At 44.2% G+C, this 20,716-nt stretch overlaps 1 protein-coding gene across 1 annotated transcript in view; it reads left to right on the forward strand.

The window, feature by feature from the left end:
- Positions 1 to 2,847: 2,847 nt before the first annotated feature.
- The window catches only part of LAMB1 (laminin subunit beta 1), a 106,684-nt gene continuing 88,815 nt past the window's right edge, over positions 2,848 to 20,716 (forward strand). The window contains exon 1 of the mRNA XM_073573546.1: positions 2,848 to 3,042. Within this exon, the coding sequence (XP_073429647.1) occupies positions 3,009 to 3,042 (34 nt within the window). The 5' untranslated portion in view covers positions 2,848 to 3,008. The remainder of the gene's footprint in view (positions 3,043 to 20,716) is intronic.

Genomic DNA, 20,716 nt, shown 5'->3' on the forward strand with positions numbered 1-20,716 from the left:
CACCCTAGCCGCGCCCTCCGTTCTGCTGATGACCTGAGGTTAGCATCCTCAATAATCAGAACCTCTCTCTCCCGTCTCCAAGACTATACACGTGCTGCGCCAATTCTATGGAATGCACTTTCCAGGTCAATACGATTAGTCCCCAATCCCCACAATTTTAAGCGTGCCCTGAAAACGCATTTATTCAGAATGGCCTACCGCCTCAACACATTAACCTAATCTATCCCTGTGTGGCACAGCCAAAAGTTTTAACATAAACAGGTTCCCCGCATCATGTTCCCACATGCTTTATGCATCCATTAGCCCTCTGTGTCTGTACTGTTACACACTTAACATTATGGCTGGTCCATACAATCAGGGCAACTGTTACCACCCACCTTTCGTGTCTACCTCTTTCCTCATAGACTGTAAGCTTGTGAGCAGGGCCCTCATTCCTCTTGGTATCTGTTATGATCTATGTGATTATTGTTATGCTGTAATGTCTATCGCCTGTACATGTCTCCTCTGAAATGTAAAGTGCTGCGGAATATGTCGGCGCTATAGAAATAACATTTATTATTATTTATTGTTATAGCTCCTATATACTGTATGTACAGTCTATAGAAGTATAGCATTAGGCTATGTGCACACGTAGCAGATTGCACTGCGGATTTTTCCGCGCGGATTTTGTGAAATCCTATCTGCAAGATTAGCCAGTGGTTTTGCCCTGCGGTTTCACACCTCATAATGATAAGGTGTGAAACCGCTGCGGAATCCGCACAAACAATTGACATGCTGCGGAGTGTAATCTGCGGCAAAACCGCGCAGAAAAATCCGCAGCATCTGCACAGCGGTTTTTGTTTTTCATAGGCTAACATGGTACTGTACACCGCTGCGGAAACCGCTGCGGGTCCGCAGGGCCAAATCCGCTGCGGATCTGCAGCAGAATCCGCAACGTGTGCACATAGCCTTAGATCCTATATGTGTACAGTGTATAGCAGTATAGTATTAGATCCTATATATGTTCAGCCAGTATAGCAGTATAGTATTAGATCCTATATATGTACAGTATACAGTAGTATAGCATTAGATCCTATGATATCTGAAACTCAACATGGACAAAACAGAATTCATCATCTTTCCCCCATCTCACGTGACCCCCCCTACGAACCTATCAATTACAGTAAATGACTGCCCACTCTCCCCAGTCCCACAAGCTCGCTGCCTCGGAGTAATCCTTGACGCTGATCTCTCCTTCAAACCACATATCCAAACCCTTTCCACTTCCTGCCGACTTCAACTCAAAAATATTTCACGCATCCGTTCATTCCTCACCCAAGAATCTGCAAAAACCCTAGTCCATGCCCTCATCATCTCTCGCCTTGACTACTGCAACCTCATGCTCTGTGGCCTCCCCTCAAACACTCTCGCACCCCTCCAATCTATTCTAAACTCTGCTGCCCGACTAATCCACCTGTCCCCCCGCTATTCCCCAGCTTCTCCCCTCTGTCAATCCCTTCACTGGCTCCCAATTGCCCAGAGACTCCATTACAAAACCCTAAACATGACATACAAAGCAATCCACAACCTGTCTCCTCCATACATCTGTGACCTCGTCTCCCGGTACTTTCCTGCACGCAACCTCCGATCCTCACAAGATCTCCTTCTTTACTCCCCTCTTATCTCCTCTTCCCACAATCGCATACAAGATTTCTCTCGCGCATCACCCCTACTCTGGAACTCTCTACCACAACATATCAGACTCTCACCTACCATCGAAACCTTCAAAAAGAGCCTGAAGACCCACCTCTTCCGACAAGCCTATAACCTGCAGTAACCACCGATCGACCAAACCGCTGCACGACCAGCTCTACCCTCGCCTACTGTATTATCACCCATCCCTTGAAGATTGTGAGCCCTCGCGGGCAGGGTCCTCTCTCCTCCTGGACCAGTTATGACTTGTATTGTTTAAGATTATTGTACTTGTTTTTATGTATACCCCTCCTCACATGTAAAGCGCCATGGAATAAATGGCGCTATAACAATAAATAATAATAATAATAATAATATATGTACAGTGTATAGCAGTATAGTATTAGATCCTATATATGTTCAGCCAGTATAGCAGTATAGTATTAGATCCTATATATGTACAGTATACAGTAGTATAGTATTAGATCCTATATGTGTACAGTGTATAGCAGTATAGTATTAGATCCTATATATGTTCAGCCAGTATAGCAGTAAAGTATTAGATCCTATATATGTACAGTATACAGTAGTATAGCATTAGATCCTATATATGTACAGTGTATAGCAGTATAGTATTAGATCCTATATATGTTCAGCCAGTATAGTATTAGATCCTATATATGTACAGTATACAGTAGTATAGCATTAGATCCTATATGTGTACAGTGTATAGCAGTATAATATTAGATCCTATATATGTTCAGCCAGTATAGCAGTATAGTATTAGATCCTATATATGTACAGTATACAGTAGTATAGCATTAGATCCTATATGTGTACAGTGTATAGCAGTATAGTATTAGATCCTATATATGTACAGTATACAGTAGTATAGAATTAGTTCCTATATATGTACAATGTATAGCAGTATAGTATTAGCTCCTGTACATGTTCAGCCAGTATAGCTTTAGATCTTGCAGAAGTACAGAATGAGAAGAGCCCCACTCCATTGTGAGTATATTGTAATTGTACATCTCATCTCATTCTTTGCCACCTCTGGAGGACACAGCAGTGCCCGGGATACAGAGGGTGTGACCACAGTGCAGCACAGGAGGTGGGGGACATCGCGTCTGCACTGAGCATGCTCAAGAAAGTTAAAGTCTCAACTTTTTTGGGTCTGAAAAGAGAAATTCCTCATTCATCCAGGGAGCAGGAGAGGAAGCGCAGCCTGGAAGACTGGTGGTCTCCTGCTCATGTCAGTTGTCCCCGTCTGCAGCTCGTGTCTTCATTGTACAGGAGGGAAGTGATCCTGTGTGAGCCCCCCAGCCAGGAGGACCATGAGGCAGCTTCAGGTGCCAGCACTTCTCCTAGGTAATGATCAGAACTTGTCTGGGTGCAGCACCTTATACCAGCTCTAACACTTGATGCTGGAGCTTCAGAGCTGAGAGTCCGTTGCAATGTGACCTTCAGCATGGCATTTAACTCTTGAGGACCGTGCCGCATAGTGGGCATTGGCTAGTAGAGTATTGATTCCACCTTTCTGGACCCTGTTGCGTTTGTGAAGGCTATTGCTGCTGCTGAAGCCTGTATTTGGCTGTGCCTGCAGAGTAGGGTGTGGGATAGCTCTATGGAGGAATGATTTCTGACCATGCAGCAATGTCCTCTACATGATACCGCAGATGGGACTGTTCACTTGTCTCCACTGCCAGCACCAGAACATTGATACAAATCTGCTAATTTACATGCTACAGTGTTGTGAATGGAACTCAATGGCTTCAGCCTTGATCATTTCTTTATCTTGCACGTTATTTCCACTAGTGACTATTGTTACATGATTTGCCTTTCACCCCCACCTTCACCTCTGATGGTATGGATTGCAGAAAGCTTGTTCTATGAGCCCCTCACAAAGGGAATATTACTCAGGGTGTGTCTGCTGGGGGTTTGCTCCAATGTGGCACCACCCAGGTGAACATCTAATCCTTAGAAGACAACAATTTGGGGGACAATGGCTAAAATGAGAAACCAAAGCTCATTACTACATTCTATATCATGCCTAAGCATTGTTGGGCAGCTCGATGCCCTTCTGGGTCTTGTAGTTCTGCAGCAAGCAGGATTCAGCAAACTGCGGTGATTAACCCTATAGTGTCTGAGGCACATGCAGTCTCTGAATTCCTCTTCTTTCACAGTATATAGTATACCACTTATCTCTCTCATAAGGAAGACCTTTTTGTGAACTTTCCTAACTTCTCATGGAGACCCCTTTGGGAATTTGCTGACATTAAACTTTATTCTCCAAAGAGGAAAGTCTGTTCACTCCGAGTTAAGAAGCATGTCAAGCTGAATTTAGATTTATATTTCTTTCATAATAAGGCCTGTTTCAGACATCCATTTTTTAGCTCAGTTGAAATCCGCCAAAATGGCGGAAAACGGATCAGTTGTCGGATTTAAAAAAATGGGTGTCACCGGACCGTTATTTTTGACGGATCCGGTTAAGGCAGAAATTTAAAGGAATTCCTCCAGGCATGCACACTGTAAAATGTGGATCCAGCCGGCCAAAAAAAGTTTCATTGTCCGTCCGAGCAAGTCGGCAGACGCCAAAATTTTGGCGGATCCGTATAAAAACGGATCCAATGGATGACCACCCGTCAAGATCCGCCGGTAATGCAACTCAATTGGAAAAAAATGGATCCACCAAGAAAAATGGCGGATCCGTTTATTTAGCAAAATGGCGGATTTTGACTGATGGTGACAGACGGATGTGTGAAACGGGCCTTAGCTACAAAGTAGAAACTACAGATGGAAGCCATTTAAGACCCACACAAAGTCAACCCACAGCATTCTCTATCTTTGCTCAGCTGGTACATCTGTTTTGTATTTAATTTCTTTAATTAAAGACTGTATTATCAGGTCTGAATGTTTTGTTTCTGCTCATATATTCTGAAGCATTGGGATATCAAACATGTAACTTATTTTAGTTAGAAGAAGTATGTTTGTAATCTAGAGGACTGAAAAAATGCATTACTGGGGTCAGGTATTAATTTTTTTCAGTCTTTTCTCTAGATTACAAAGAGAAATACCTGACCCCATAAAGGGCTTCTCATTCCACAGCATAAAATGGTTAACTACCCCCAATAAAGGGAACATGTAATGAGTAGTGGGGGAGTACTCTGTAGGTTCCTAATGAAGGCTGGCCTTTTCTGTAGTCTCCCTCCTTATAGCATAGCATTACACCTAAAGGTTCTGCACCACCCACCATAAATAAAAATATGTGAATGAATGAAGGCGTATGATGGATTTACTTTTCACACTATTATCTATTGAACTTGGTTTTAACGGAATACAACCTGACAAAATAAATCACTGTAAAATCTATTTTTATTGACACGTATATAAAAATCCAACATAAAGGCACTTAATAAAAATTGATATACGTGTAAGAAAGTATACATTTATAAAGCAACAAACCAAAAAAGGCTAAGTATAAAGATTCATGATGACTTTTAATATGGAGGTTCCTACGTTTTTTTTTTAATTGATGTCAGGATCAACAAACATTAAGAAACTCTAAAGGCATAACATAATGGAAATGTGACCCTTCGAAAGTTGCTAAAGTGATCTAATTAGTCTGTAATATCTATGTGTGGCAATATGGTTGACAACCAGATATGGTTGAAATTGCAGCTCTTCTAATTTTTCCCAGTGATACTGATGCTCGAGACAGATCACAACATAGAATGATTATATAATGGCAAATTTGCCGTTCTGGTTATCACCCACTGTTCCCAGAAAGTGATCTAAGAAATGATTGAAAAATAGAGGAAATCTAACAGTAAGAATGGATCAACACCCCAAGCCACATATAAGAAAATGCAGGTCCTTAAAGTAAATCCATCAACACCTTTATAACTTATATCTGTTGCTGCATGACTGAGAAATTTGCCTTTTTATTTATATGAAGATAAATTGTTAATCACACTCTGGGCACTCAATAGGGTGTTTGCCCACCCAGCAGCTGCCCTTTTAGCTTAATAGCTTACTGTATAATTTCCTTGCCTGATGTCACAAGGCAGTGATATATCAGTCAAGTTACCCTTGTTGGGCTGGGAAACAACCTTAAGATGCAGTAGCTTGTTAAAGGGGTTGTCCACTATTCTTGAACTAAATATTTGGCCTCTATAAAATAGAAACTATACTCTCCTCCCATGCTGGTGCTGTTCAAGCGGTGTCAACACTCGCAGTCCCGGAGCTCTTGTGCGATGTTGTGCCTGGCGCCTAGTTAGCGCTGGTGTCATTGTCTCCACCATCGTACAGATTGAGCATGAAGTGGAAGCCAGGGCTGCAGCTGATCTTTCACTTCCCATTCATGTTCAATCTGTACGAAGGTGGAGACAGTGACACCAGCACTAATTGGGCTCTGGGCATCATGTCACAACACCAGACGAGCTCTGGGACCGCAAGTGCTGACAACCCTGGAATGGTGCCACCACGGGAGGTGACTATAGATTTTGTTATTTTATCGATGCCAAACATTTAATTCAAGAAGACGTCCTAATAGTGGATAACTCCTTTAAGTGCTCTCTCATGCCCAGAGCACAAAATATCTTATTTTACATATTTATTATTATAGCGCTATTTACTCCTTGGTGCTTTACATGTGAAACGGTGTATTCAAAATCATACCTCCCAACTTTTGAAGAAGGGAAAGAGGGACAAAGGCAAATTTTAGGTCACACCCATTTCACAACTAGTCACACCCATGTCCACCCCCAACCACACCCATTTCACAACTAGTCACACCCATGTCCACGCCCAACCACACGCATTTAGCACTGCTGATCACACTGGCTGGTACTGTGGGCACACTGACAGGTACTGAGGAAAAGAAAGAAAGGAAACAGAGAGAAAGAAATGAGAACGAGAGAGAAAGAAAAAAACCAGAGAGAGGAAGGACAGAGAGAGAAAGAAAGAGGGGAAAGAAAGAACAGAGAGAAAGAAAAAGAAAGATTAGAAAGAGAGAACAGAGCGAGAAATAAAGGGGAAAGAAATTAAGAAAGAGAACAGAGAGAGAAAGAAAGAGGGGACAGAAAAAAAGAACAGAAAGAAAAGGGAAAGAATAGAGCGAGAAAGAAAGGGGAAAGAATAGAGTGATTAAAGAAAGAGGGGAAAGAAAGAACAGAGCGATGAAAGAAAGATTAGTGAGGGGAAAGAAAGATTAGTGAGAGAGAACATAGAGAAATAAAGGAGAAAGCACAGAGAAAGAAAGAGGGGAAAGAGAGAACAGAGCGATAGAGATAAGGAATGAGGGGAAAGCACAGAGAGAGAGAACAAATAGAAAGCACAGAGAGAGAGAAAGAGGGGACAGAAAAAAAGAACAGAGAGAAAGAAAGGGGAACGAAAGAACAGAGCGATAGAAAGAAAGTGGTGAGAGAGAGAACAGAGCGAGAAAGAATGCCATGTGCGAGTTTTAAAGTGCTCCTCAGAGCTCCGCCATGTACTCCTGTGTCCGCAGGAAAAGCCCGCTTTTTATGCCTTGTACACACTTGGCTCTGCGCCGTACATCCCGTACTCACATGGCTCCGCAGACGTCGTACACGCGCGGCTCCGCAGACGTCGTACACGCGCGGCTCCGCAGACGTCGTACACGCACGGCTTCGCTCCGTACACTTCGCACACCTCGTACACACGTGGCTCCGTAGACCTCGTACACGGGCGGCCCTGCTACATCCACACAGAAACTTCACCTCATTCAGCACCATGACAACCAGCACAGCAGAGTCCTGCAGAGTGCAGACACGGAGGCCTCTGATCATGTGACCCCCTGACTCCTCACCTCCTGTGACCTCATCACAGGTCCTGTGCGCACAGCCACAGAACAGCCTAGGACATCATTGCAGGCTGCGGTGGGTCTCTTTGGGAGGGCGAGGATGGAGTGGGTGCATGGGGGGGTGTGGCGGCTCAGTGCAGTGCGGGAAAAGTAGATTCCTGGGCGGGATGCGAGTGGGGGGGTCAAAAACGGGACTGTCCGGTGAGAATCGAGACGGTTGGGAGCTATGCATAATAAAAACTAGTACAATAATCTTGAACAATACAAGTCACCCACTGGTAGGAGAGGAGAGAGGACCCTGCCCACGAGGGCTCACAGTCCACAAGGGATGGGTGAGGATACAGTAGGCGAGAGTAGAGTTGGTTGTGTAGTGGTATGGTGGAAAGAGGGTTACTGCAGGCTGTAGCTCTTGTTTCAAGAGATGACTCTTCAGGTTTCTTTTGAAGGTTTCCATATGAATTAAAATGGAAATAATCAGTAATGCAACAACAGATTATATAAAGAGTTACAGTACATTTCAAAGACCTGCATGGAGGTTGATCTTACTGAGAGATTCCCTTTAAAATACTTAAAAAAAAAATTAGTAAATAGGGTCTACGCCATAATTCATGATTTTTATCCATATTTTTTAAAGTCGTATGCCTGGATTTTAATTTCTAACTTTGGAAATGTATACAAAAAATTGCATATAGTGTGTATGATATGGTACATAACAATACTTTAAAAATGCATGCTGGACATAGTAAAGTACAAAGAACATGAGGTGCTCCGAGTTCCCTAGGAAGGGTCACTAATTCTGAAATCCTAACATTTGAGAAGAGGAAGACTATTGAGTCCCAATGTTTGTTTAGCCTTTGAAGATAAACTGGGCTGTGGAATTTTGTGTGGTTAACTGATCAATGTGGAGTGTTTTTTGTATGAAGAAAGTGGGGGGTTTCATTGCTGATGAGGTGACCAGGATTCTCACAGCTTTGTAAAGCAGCATTTTGAGTTGTCTTTTTATCTATATATTGGTATGAGTTACTATAGATCACATAGAATAATGTTATATGGATGTTAACTGTCATTTTTAGGAAGGCTGTAATGGTGCAACTGCTTACTTTTTTCCAAAAACTGGAATGGATCTCATGAAAGAAAGGAAAAGAGCAGCTTTCTTCTAATGGTGTCAATTACATTTTTTTTTCAAGATGTATTGTTAAAACATGAACCATAAATCGAGATGTGTGACCTCCCTCTATTGTTACAGACTGGTATAAAACACACAAGACATTAATAAATACAGTTGTCATCAAAAGGTTTTTTTGTTTTTGTTTTTTTTTAACAAATACACAAGTTTATGCAAAGGTTCAATATTTACCTTGTTGGCCGTTATGCTTCATGGCCTCTACAATTTGTCCTGGTAGCTGGATATCTGCTTCTGGGGCTGCCTGATGACAACCCATCCTTGTCTTATCAGTTTGTGGAGTTTATATACTATTTCTGTGTTGTTTTTATTTGACCATCTTCTTTTTGAGGATTGACCACAGGTTTTCAATGTGATTAAGATCTGGGAAGTTCCCTGGCCATGGTCACAAAATAAAAATGTATTGTTCACTGAGCCACTTAGTTACCATTTTTGTCTTGTGACATGATGCTCTATCATACTGGAAACCGTATTGTTCATCAAGTTGCTCCCGAATCATTTGGAGACATTGAGTTGCTGGATCTTTAACCCCTTAACAACCGCCAATACGCCTTTTAAAGGCGAAAGTTAAGGTTACAGCGTCCCCCAGTGTCGGAAAATCTCTGGGGTCTCAGCTACCGGGGGTAGCTGAGACCCCCAGAGAACATGATTTGGGACAGTTGTTACCTTTCCCAGTCACGTGATGGATGTTATTCACCGAATGACAGCGATCACAAAAAAAGTTGATTTTTCCTTTATTTTCTCTCTCCTCTGATATGATCTAGCATACCAGAGGAGAGAGAAATGGGGTCCCCCGAGCCCACAAGATATCTCTGCCATCCCTGGACCCTCCTGCTCCGTCCCCAGGCCCTCTGCATCTTCTTCCTGGAAGAAAATGAAGATCTGCCGGCCAGTAGTTGGCGACAATAGATTTTTCTATTGGTTCACTTTGATCACTGTGATAGGGTCTATCACCGTGATCAAAATAAAAAAAATAGTAACTCAAACCTTTCTTAATTAGATAAAAATAAAAAAAGTAATTTTTTCCATTCTTTGCAGATAGGGTTGGAGTTGTGGTTTTCGGGTTAGGGTTGGATTTAGGTTTAGGGGTGTGTTGGGATTAGGGTTGGAGTTAGGATTGGGGGTTTTACTCTGTTTAGGCACATCAGGGGATCTCAAAAGAAAACATGGGGCCCGCCATCAATTCCAGACAATTTTGCATTCAAAAAGTCAAATGGTGCTCCCTTCCTTCTGAGCCCTGCCATGCACCCAAACAGTGGCTCTCCCCCAAGTACGTGGTATCGGTGTATTCAGGAGAAATTGCACAACAAATTTTGTGATCCATTTTCTCCTGATACCCTTGTGAAAATAAAGTAATTTTTTTTTTGTTTGTTTTAAAGTTTAAATGTTAATTTTTTTTCTTCCATATTTCTTTAGTTCTCGTGAAGCACCTGAAGGGTTAGTAAACTTCTTGAATGTGGTTTTGCGCACTTTGAGGGGTGCGGTTTTTAGAACGGTGTCAATTTTTTGTATTTTCTGTCATATTGATCCCCCCCCCCCCCAAAAAAAAAAAAAAAAAAAACTCACTTGAAATGTGAGGTGGTCCCTAAAAAAAAAAATAGTTTTGGAAATTTTGTTGGAAAAATGAGAAATCGCTGGTCAAATTTTAACCCTTATAACGTCCTAACAAAAAAGATTGTTTCCAAAATTGTGCTGGTATAAAGTAGACATGTGGGAAATATTATTTATTAACTATTTTGTGTGACATGTCTCTCTGATTTAAGGGCACAAAAATAAAAATTTTGAAAATTGCAAAATTTTTGCCAATTTTTCATTTTTTTCATAATTAAACGCAAGTCATATTGAAAGAATTTTACCACTAATGTGAAGTACAATTTCCCATGAAAAAACATTCTGAAAATCAGTGGGATCCGTTGAAGCGTTCCAGAGCTACAATCTCATAGTGACAGTGGTCAGAATTGTAAAATTGGGCTGGTCATTAAGGTCAAAATTGGCTCTGTACCTAAGGGCTTAACAAACATTCTGTATTCAGGGCAGTGTTCTTAAAGGGGTTGTCCGGGCTTTTCACATAATCTCAGTACATATCTGGGCTGCAGAATTATGACAAAAAGTAATTTACCTTCTGTGACTAGTTTGCACGGTTTTCTAGATATTCTGAACAGAACGTCCAAGGGGGGTGTTATGGCATTGAAATGAGAACTAGTCGTAACCTCCTACTCTACTCCAAACATGCCCTCTATAGCAACAACCCCACCCTCCATAGCTACAGGCCTTCACCTTCCACATGAAGCAGCCCTCATCACACAGTAACAAATTCTTCCCCTCCAGCAGCCTCAGTGCAGAGAGCTGCTCCTCCCCCAGACACACACTGAACAGTTATCTATGGAAAGTGAAACCAGTGAGGAGTGAAAATCGTCCTGTATTCTGGGCCACTCCATGATTACAATACATAACTCATTATCAGTAGTTCCTTCCCTCACTGTCCCAGGTTGCTGGCAGCAGTGAGAACAGACTTAGGACTAGAGATGAGCGACTTTGTCTTTTTTCGGGTCGAGTCGGGTTTCATGAAACCCGACTTTCTCAGAAGTCGGGTCGAACGAAATCGGCCGATTATCGTGAAAAGTCGAAGGCCGACTGAAAAACGAAACCCAATGCAAGTCAATGGGGAAGAAAAGTTGGCAGTGAGTGGAGGACAGGAAACACACCTACAGTGCCCATTCTAATGCCAAAAACATCAATTCTTATTACTTAAGCTTGTCAACCTTACTTTATAATAATAGTTAGGCATTGAAAACTGGGGGTTATTTGGCTAAAGTTGTGGGGGTGGGCTGGCTCCAGATTTTCGTGGGCCTAGGGCCAAAGAGTGTCAATGGGCTCCTTTAACACATGCCACAATTCATGATCCTCTGATACAGCAGAGAAATAGCGGTATAGTACAGTGAAAAATACTTCACTTCTTACATCTCATGACTGATATCCATTTTAAATTCTCCAATAGCTCCAAAAACGGACAGTATATTACTCCATACAGTATTATGGCCACCGCATAGTGCGCTATACAGAGTAATGAGGCCCATATATTTCTCCATACAGAATCATTGGTCCCATATAATGTTTGAAACAGTATATGATGAGCTCCACATAATGCTACAGTATATGTTGGCCCCCATGGATGAAGCTCCACTGTGTTAAGGGCCCAAATAATGCTCCATATATAATGGGCCCCATTTCTAATGCGCCAGTGCATAATGGGCCCTGTAAATGCTGCTCCAGTGTCTGATGTCCACCAGTGTATGGTGCGCGTCATATATCATTCTCTAGAGTACAGTGCTCCCCAAAAATAGCTGTCCCAACAGTGAAAGCAATTAAATAAGTCTCCTCGCTAGGGAATCCCTGTACTAGTCTGGACTCCTCGTCGTCCCCATCTTCCATCTCACTGCACTTGAACTGTTTAGGCAGAGGGCGTACAGACGAGATGTCATCGCGCTCTCTGACCAGAATGTCACTGTCAGGAAACGCGGAAGACATTACTGCGGTGGAGCAGGGAGAGGTAAGTATTTAAACTTTGCAAGTGCTGTGATCCTGAGCAAGCAGGGGGGGCCCACTCGTTGGCAACGGCACTGGCACAGGGCCCCTCATAGTACGCCGGTGTGTCTGACAGCGGGTGTGCACCCCCATCGTCAGACACTTGATTCTACTATGAGGGACCTTGTGCCAGTGCCGTTGCCAAACAGTGTGCCCACCCACCTGTCCAGGGCAACGCCACTCGCATGGGTGCATGCGCCAGGTGGTGACCCCGGCCCTGTGGGGGGAGGCAGCTCAGTTATGGAGGTGGAAAAATTGGCATATGTTGATGTTGGACATTCAGCAGCTGCAAATGGAGTAATTGGAGAAGTCCGTGGAAGAGGAGGACAAAAGCAAGCCATTTTTCTAGCAACCTACGTGACAGCAGGGGAAGGTGGGACAAAATCCTTTGAAACCCATGCATGGTTCATTTTAATGCAGGTTAGATCATCAACATTTTGGGTCGACAGACGGGTCTTTTTTTCTGTCAGGATTGATCCAGCAGCACTGAAGACTCAGTAGCAGCAGGGCAAGCGAGCTCCTGTAAGGCTTATTGTGCCAATTCAGGCCAGGTGTCCAGTTTACAGGCCCAATAGTCAAAGGGGAATGACCGGTGAGGGAGAACATCGATATGTGAGGAGAAGTAGTTTGTTACCATAGTTGACAACTGCTGTCTCCTGTCACTTTCGATCGATGCAGTATTACCAGTCGTGTGAGCGGTACTTGAGAAATCAGTCCACAACATGGTCATGAAACCCCTGTGTCCAACGCCACTTCAGCTGTGTGCACCACGAACACCTCTTTCATGTTGCCACCTACGGCTTGTTGGAAAAACATCACCGCCGCTGTGTGCTGGGAATGCCTCAAACAAACAGTTTACCAGAGTTGCTTGTTTGTTAGCCAATATTAGCTCTAGGTTCTCCTGTGGCATGATGTTTTGGAATTTGCCTTTATAGCGTTGATCCAGGATGCTGGCCAACCAGTAGTCGTCATCGTTCGTCGTTTTGGCAATGCGGGGGTCCCTTTTTAGGATCTGCAAGGCATAATCAGACATGTGGGCCAATGTTCCAGTTGTCAATGATGCACTGCGAGTGCTGGGTGGAGGAGCACTTTCTGGCAAATCCACATCACTCCAGTCACGCACAAATCCTGTACCTGACCTTGCCACGCCAATATTTTTTCTTGCCCCCTGAGAAGCATCCTCCTCCCCAAAATAATCATCCCCATCATCATCCTCCTTCTCTTCCTCTTCTTCCTCCACTTCGTCCACGAGACTTCCCTGACCAGAAAATGGCTGACTGTCATCAAGGCTTCCCTCCTCCTCTTCCTCCTCGGCTGCAGACGCCTGCTCCTTAATGTGCATCAAAGTTTGCATGAGCAGACGCATATGTGGGATGCTCATGCTTATGATGGCGTCGTCTGCGCTTACCAGCCATGTGCATTCCTCAAAACACTGAAGGATTTTACAGAGGTCTTTCCGCTTCGACCACTGCACACCAGACAACTCCATGTCTGCCTGCAAACTGCCTGCCCGTGTATCCTCCCACAAATGAATTACAGCCTGCCTCTGTTCACACAGCCTCTGAACCATGTGCAGGATGGAGTTCCACCTTGATGCAATGTCGATAATTAGGCGGTGCTTGGGAAGGTGGAGCAATCGCTGCAGCTTCTTCATACGACTGGAGTGTACGGGCGACCGGCGGATGTGCGAGCACAGTCTTCGCACCTTATGGAGCAGGGGTGTTAACTCCGGATAATTATTGAGGAAGCACTGCACCACCAGGTTCAAGGTGTGAGCCAGGCAAGGTATGTATCTGAGTTTTGAAAGGGCTATGGCTGCCACAAAATTCTGGCCGTTATCACTAACTACCTTGCCTGCCTCAAGATGTAGACTGCCCAGCCATGACTCAGTTTGTCGCTGCAAGTAGTCGGCCAGTACCTCCACGGTGTGTCTGTTGTCTCCGAAACACATCATCTTCAACACAGCCTGCTGACACTTACCACTAGCTGTTCGATAGTGGGACACCTCGTGTGCAACACTGGCAGCTGCGGATGGAGTGCTCGTGCAACTGCGCTCTGTGGACGAGCTTTCGCTTCTGGAGGAGGAGGAGGGTCGAACGCCTACAGCCAACTGTTTCCTATACCATGGGCTAGGCAGCACCGTCCCACTGCCGCTGTCCCCTGTGGACCATGCATCCACCACATTAACCCAGTGCGCAGTGATGGACAAGTAACGGCCCTGGCCATGCCTACTGGAACATGCATCTGTTGTGAGGTGCACCTTTCCACTCACTGATTGCTTGACTGCACGGACAATGCGGTCTTTCACATGCACGTGGAGGGCTGGGATGGCTTTTCTCGAAAAGAAGTGCCGACTGGCTAGGTCATAGCGTGGTATTGCGTAGGCCATGAGCTCGCGGAAAGCTTTGCTTTCAACCAACCGGTAGGGCATCATCTCTAACGAGATTAGTTTGGCAATGTGGGCGTTCAAAGCCAGTGACGCGGATGAGAGGATGAGTACTTTCTTGTCCTACTCAGAGTCTCTGGTAGGGTGAGCTGGACTTGAGAGCTGCATAAGGTGGAACTAGCGGTGGACATGGTGGACTGAGAGAGGGTTGGTGATGGTGATGGTGTTGGTGGTGTTGCTGATGGCCTAGATTCAGTCTTTCACAGCAATAACATTGTGATTCCCTGACTGCTTTGCCATTGCAACGACACCTCGACATTTGCTGCTAGTGGTGTGCTAACCGGTGGGCTTACAGTGGGGGAAGCGATGTAGCATTGCTGACTACCTTCATTCAGAGCAGGTGCACATGTGGTACGTGAGGTTTGGTAGTCCGTCCAAGCTTGCAAGTGCATGGTGGTTAAATGTCTAAGCATGCAACTGGTATTCAAATTTCTCAGATTTTTCCCTCGGCTAAAGGTCTTTGCGCACTTCTTTCAGATAACTTTTGCCTGATCATTAGGATTTTGTTCAAAAAAGTGCCACAATGCACTCTTCCTACTATGGAAGACATTTTGAGACCTTGCACGCTGTGCTAATTTGACTATCTGGCCAAGCTGTCCTGCATCTCTTTTGTTTTTTGTAACACATTTTTGGACTGCTATGGTCCTGCCAGATAACAGCTGTTGTGATGTCGTTGCCTGCTGCGGATCCTCCTCCTCCTCTTCTGAGCTATTGACAGCGGCACCCTCTTCCCCCAATGGATGCCAATCTGGGTCATCCATCACCTCCTCTTCAATTTCATGTGCACCTTCCTCTGTGTCACCGTGTAAGGTGGTATAGTATGCAGGAAGGGGCACCTGAGTTTCATCAGGGTCTGATTCTGCCTCAGTACACTGCGAGGACAATGTAGTGCTCTGAGTGAATGTACCAGCAGAAAAATCTTGCAGTGGCTGTGCATCAGTGCACTCCATGTCAGATTCATCTTGGACTGGGGAATTCATGATTTGACTTTCTAACCTAGGCATGGTATGTGAAAGGGGCTCCATGGAGTAATCTGTAGTGTGGCCTGCCACATCCTTCACTTTTGGTAGGGGTGAAGGACACAAGGAAAGGTGTTGTTCCTGACCAGGAACCTCCAATGACGACTCAGTGCTTTTATTTTTTGAAACTTCAGAAGAGGAGGTGAGAGAGCTGGAGGCTGTGTCTGCAATGTAAGCCATAACTTGTTCCTGAAGCTCCAGCTTTAAAAGTGGTTTACCTACTCCCAGAAAAGAGAGCCTTCGAGGCCTTGTGGAGCCAGACGATGACGCAGGCTCAACACCTCCTGCCTTAGGTGCTATTGTGCTTTTTCCATCACCAACAGATGCAACACCATCACCACCACCATCGGGACCAGCTGGCAACCGCCACCCACTTCCATGGCGTCTTCCACCATACTTGCTCATTTTTGTGAAAATGTACCCAAAATACCACCAGCTATATGGTACTGTAAAACAAGGTAGAAGGTGTATCTACTGTTGGTGAGAATTTGAATCTCACTATAGATTTGAGGACACAGAACTATTGTCTCTGGCCCAGGAGAGATTACACCTCAATGTAACAGGCTGAAATTGGATGGTGAATGACAAGGTGGAGGGTGTCTATAGGATTGGTGAGATTTTGAATCTCCCTAGAGATTTGAGGACGCTGACAATGATGCTCTCAGTCCAAGTATGGACACAGGCAGCCTAATAAACAGGATTGCTGCACAGTGCACACACAAAAGGGTGGAAAAATGAACCCTTGGTAACTGTGCAGAAAAGAGGAAGAAAAGTATTTTTGCTTTTAAAAAAAGCAGTTTGCACAGCAGTGTGCAAACAGCAATGCAGCTATCAGGGAGCCTTATAAGGCAGCCTAATAACCAACAGAGCTGATGCACAAAAATACAGCCTCCCCTGTCACTGCACACAAAGTGTTGTAAGTGGAAATCGCTAACAGCAGAAGCAGTTTTTTGGTTCTTCTTCCCTGCCTAACGCTCTCCCTACAGAATCAGCAGCAGCTCTCCCTATGCTAAGATCGGCATAAGTAAGATGGCGGTCGGCGTTCACGCCCTTTTATAGCCCCTGTGACGCCACACAAAGCCAGCCAATCACTTGCATGCCCTTCTCAAAGATGGTGGTGACCGATGCCCTTGTCATCGCGTTGCCCACAGTGTGCGTCCTCCATCATTGGCTGGAAGCATCTTTTGAAACGCGACTTTGGCCCTCTGGTCGCCGACCTCGTGGCCGACCTCACGCTATGGTCGGGTTTCGTTTCATGAAACCCGACTTCAGCGAAAGTCGGCGACTTTTGAATATGACCGACCCGTTTCGCTCAACTCTACTTAGGACATCTGTAAGAATGTCTAGAGGAGAGAAAGCGCTACCATGAGTCCTGTCATGCCAACAGTAAGGCTGTGTGCACACGTAAGTGTTTTGTTCGCTTTTTAAGCGTTTTTACCAGCAAAATCGCTTAAAAACCGCTTAAAAAAGCATCCCATTCATTTTAATGAATTCTGCACTTTTTGTGCATATTGATGCGTTTTTTTCCGCAGAAAAAACGTATCGCGGTAAACGCAGCATGCTCAAAATCCGCATTTCTAACTATTTTCTATGAGACTGGTGACGCTCCAGAGAAAAACACGCTGAAAAAAAAAACGCACGTTTTCTGGGAAGAAGTCCGGTTTTCAGTCAGGAATTTTCTGCATAGAATCGTAGAGTTGGAAGGGACCTCCTGGGCCATCTGGTCCAACCCCCTGCTCAAAGCAGGATTCGCTAAATCATCCCAGTCAGATGTCTGTCCAGCCTCTGTTTGAAGACATCCATTGAAGGAGAACTCACCACTTCTCGTGGCAGCTTGTTCCACTCATTGATCACTCTAACTGTCAAAAAGTTTTTCTAATATCTAATCTGTGTCTCCTCCTATTCAGTTTCATCCCATTGCTTCTAGTCTTTCCTTGTGCAAATGAGAATAAAGTTGATCCTTCTACAATGTGACAGCCCTTTAGATATTTGTAGACAGCTATTAAGTCTCCTCTCAGTCTTCTCTTTTGCAAACTAAACAATCCCAAATCCTGCAACCTTTCCTCATAAGACAGGGTTTGCAGACCGGTCACCATTCTGGTTGCTCTTTTCTGAACTTGCTCCAGTTTGTTGATGTGTTTTTTTAAAATGTGGCGCCCAAAACTGGACACAATATTTCAGATGAGGTCTGACCAAAGAGGAGTAGAGGGAAATAATGACTTCACGTGATCTAGACTGTATGCTTCTGTTAATACATCCTAGAATTGCATTTGCTTTTTTTGCTGCTGCATCACACTGTTGACTCATATTCAGTCTGTGATCTATTAGTATACCCAAGTCTTTTTCACATGTGCTGTTGCTTAGGCCTATTCCTCCCATTCTGTATATGCTTTTTTAATTTGTATTGCCCAGATGTAGTACTTTGCATTTTTCCCTGTTAAAAACCATTCTGTTAGTTGCTGCCCACTTCTCCAGTTTATTTATATCTTTTTGAATCCTCTCTCTCTCTTCTCTAGTATTAGCTATCCCTCCAAGCTTTGTGTCATCAGCAAATTTAATCAGTTTACCCTTAATTCCTTCATCTAAATCGTTGATAAAGATGTTGAACAATACAGGGCCCAGGACAGAGCCCTGTGGTACCCCACTTGAGACATTCTTCCAACTGGATGTGCAGCCATTTACGACCACTCTTTGGGTCCGATCACTAAGCCAGTTATGAATCCACCTAACAGTTGCTTTGTCCATTCCATACTTAGTCATTTTTTCAATAAGGATTGTATGAGATACTTTGTCAAATGCTTTACTGAAGTCAAGATATACTATATCTACAGCATTTCCTTGATCCACCCAATCAGTGATTCCGTCATAGAAGGAAATTAAGTTAGTCTGACATGACTTACTAGTTACAAACCCATGCTGACTCTGTTTAATCACTTCATTCTTATCCAAGTACTGACATACATGTTGTTTAATAATTTGTTCAAAGATCTTTCCTGGTATAGAAGTCAGACTCACCGGCCTATAGTTGCCTGGGTCCACCTTCTTCCCCTTTTTGAAGATAGGGACAACATTTGCTCTTCTCCAGTCTTCTGGGACTTCTCCTGTTCTCCAAGATACGTGGGTACATAGCCTAAAGCATCTTGAGACCATTCATGTGTGGAGTTGCTTTTTAGCTAAGGGAAAGGGCTCACGCCCTATTTTGCCTAAGAACACTGCCATGAATAAATAATGGGATCTAATATAAATGTCCTCCAAAAGGAACTTCTTCCTACAATCTAGGAGCAATTTGGTGATGAATAATGCTTTTTCCAGCATGATGCACAAGGCCAAAACGATATCTAAGCGGCTTGGTGAACAAAACATTGAAATTTTGGGTCTATGACCAGGAAACTCGCCAAATCTCAATTCCACTGAGAACCTGTGGTCAATCCACAAAAAGCAGGTACACAATCAAAAGCACACAAACTGTGATAAATTTCAAGCACAGAATAGGCCAAGATGGGTTATCATCAGTCAGGATTTGGCCAAGAAGTTGACATCCAGCATGCCAGGTCAACTTACAAAAGCATTGAAAAATAAGAAACAACACTGTAAATATTGAGTTTTTACAGAAACTTGTGTATTTATCATTAAAAGTGTAAAATCTTATGTAATAATAATAATCTATTTATATAGCGCCAACATATTCCGCAGCGCTTTACAGTTTAACAGTTTCAAAACACAAGTCATAAGTAACAACGTTAACAATACAGTAATTAAAGTAAAATAAGATGACCCTTACCAAATGAGGTGGGGGAGATACAAAGTACAGGTGTGTATTTACAATGATGGTCCAGCCATCTTGAGAAGGTGGGGGACAGAGATAGTGAGTGGGCTACATACTCACACTTGCACATAAAATGACTTTGATTAGTGAACGTGATAGGCTGCTCTGAATAGATGTATTTTGAGAGAGCGCCTAAAACTGTGCAAATTGTGGATAGTCCTAATTTCTTGGGGTAGAGCATTCCAGAGGATTGGCACAGCGCGGGAGAAGTCTTGGAGTTGGGAGTGGGAGGAGTGGATTAGTGCAGAGGTTAGTCGAAAGTCTTTTGCAGAGCGCAGCGGTCAGCTAGGCCAATAGACAGAAATGAGGGAGGAGATGTAGGGGGGTGCCGCACTGTGGAGAGCTTTGTGGGTGAGAACAAGTACTTTGAATTGGACCCTATAATGAATGGGCAGCCAATGTAAAGACTGGCGAAGAGAGGACGCGACCGAGTACCGATTAGCCAGATAGATGACCCTGGCTGCTGCATTAAGTATGGACTGGAGAGGGGAAAGTCGAGTAGAGGGGAGGCCAATTAATAGAGCATTGCAGTAGTCCAGGTGGGAGTGGATCAATGCGACAGTGAGGGTTTTTGTTGTTCCATGGTGAGAAAAAGGCGAATTCTGGAGATGTTCTTTAGGTGTCGGCGGCAAGAGCGGGCAAGACATTGTATATGGGATGTGAAGGAGAGGTTGGTGTCAAACATAACACCCAGACAGCGTGCCTGCTGCCGGGGTGTTATTATGGTGCCACCCACGGAGAGGGAAATGTCAGATTTAGGGAGGTTAGTAGATGGTGGGAGCTGAAGAAGTTCAGTTTTTGAGAGGTTAAGTTTGAGATAGAGAGTGGACATGACGTTGGAGACTGCGGACACAGTCACTGGCGTTCTGTAGTACAGCGGGGGGTAAGGTCAGGGGATGACTTATATAGTTGTGTATCAGCATAAAGATGGTACTGAAAGCCAAATCTGCTGATGGTCTGTCCAATTGGGGCCATGTAGAGAGAGAAGAGAAGGGGGCCAAGGACTGAGCCCTGAGGTACCCCGACAGCGAGAGAAAGAGGAGATGACATTGGAGCCAGCGAACAAAACACTGAAGGAGCGGTCCTAGAGATAGGAAGAGAATTAGGAGAGAGCGATGTCCTTAATGCCTAGTGACTGGAGCCTATGGAGTAGGAGACTGTG

The sequence above is a fragment of the Dendrobates tinctorius genome, unplaced genomic scaffold (genome assembly GCF_039654945.1).
Source record: "Dendrobates tinctorius isolate UK_male_01 unplaced genomic scaffold, ASM3965494v1 ptg000035l, whole genome shotgun sequence".
Lineage (NCBI taxonomy): Eukaryota > Metazoa > Chordata > Amphibia > Anura > Dendrobatidae > Dendrobates > Dendrobates tinctorius.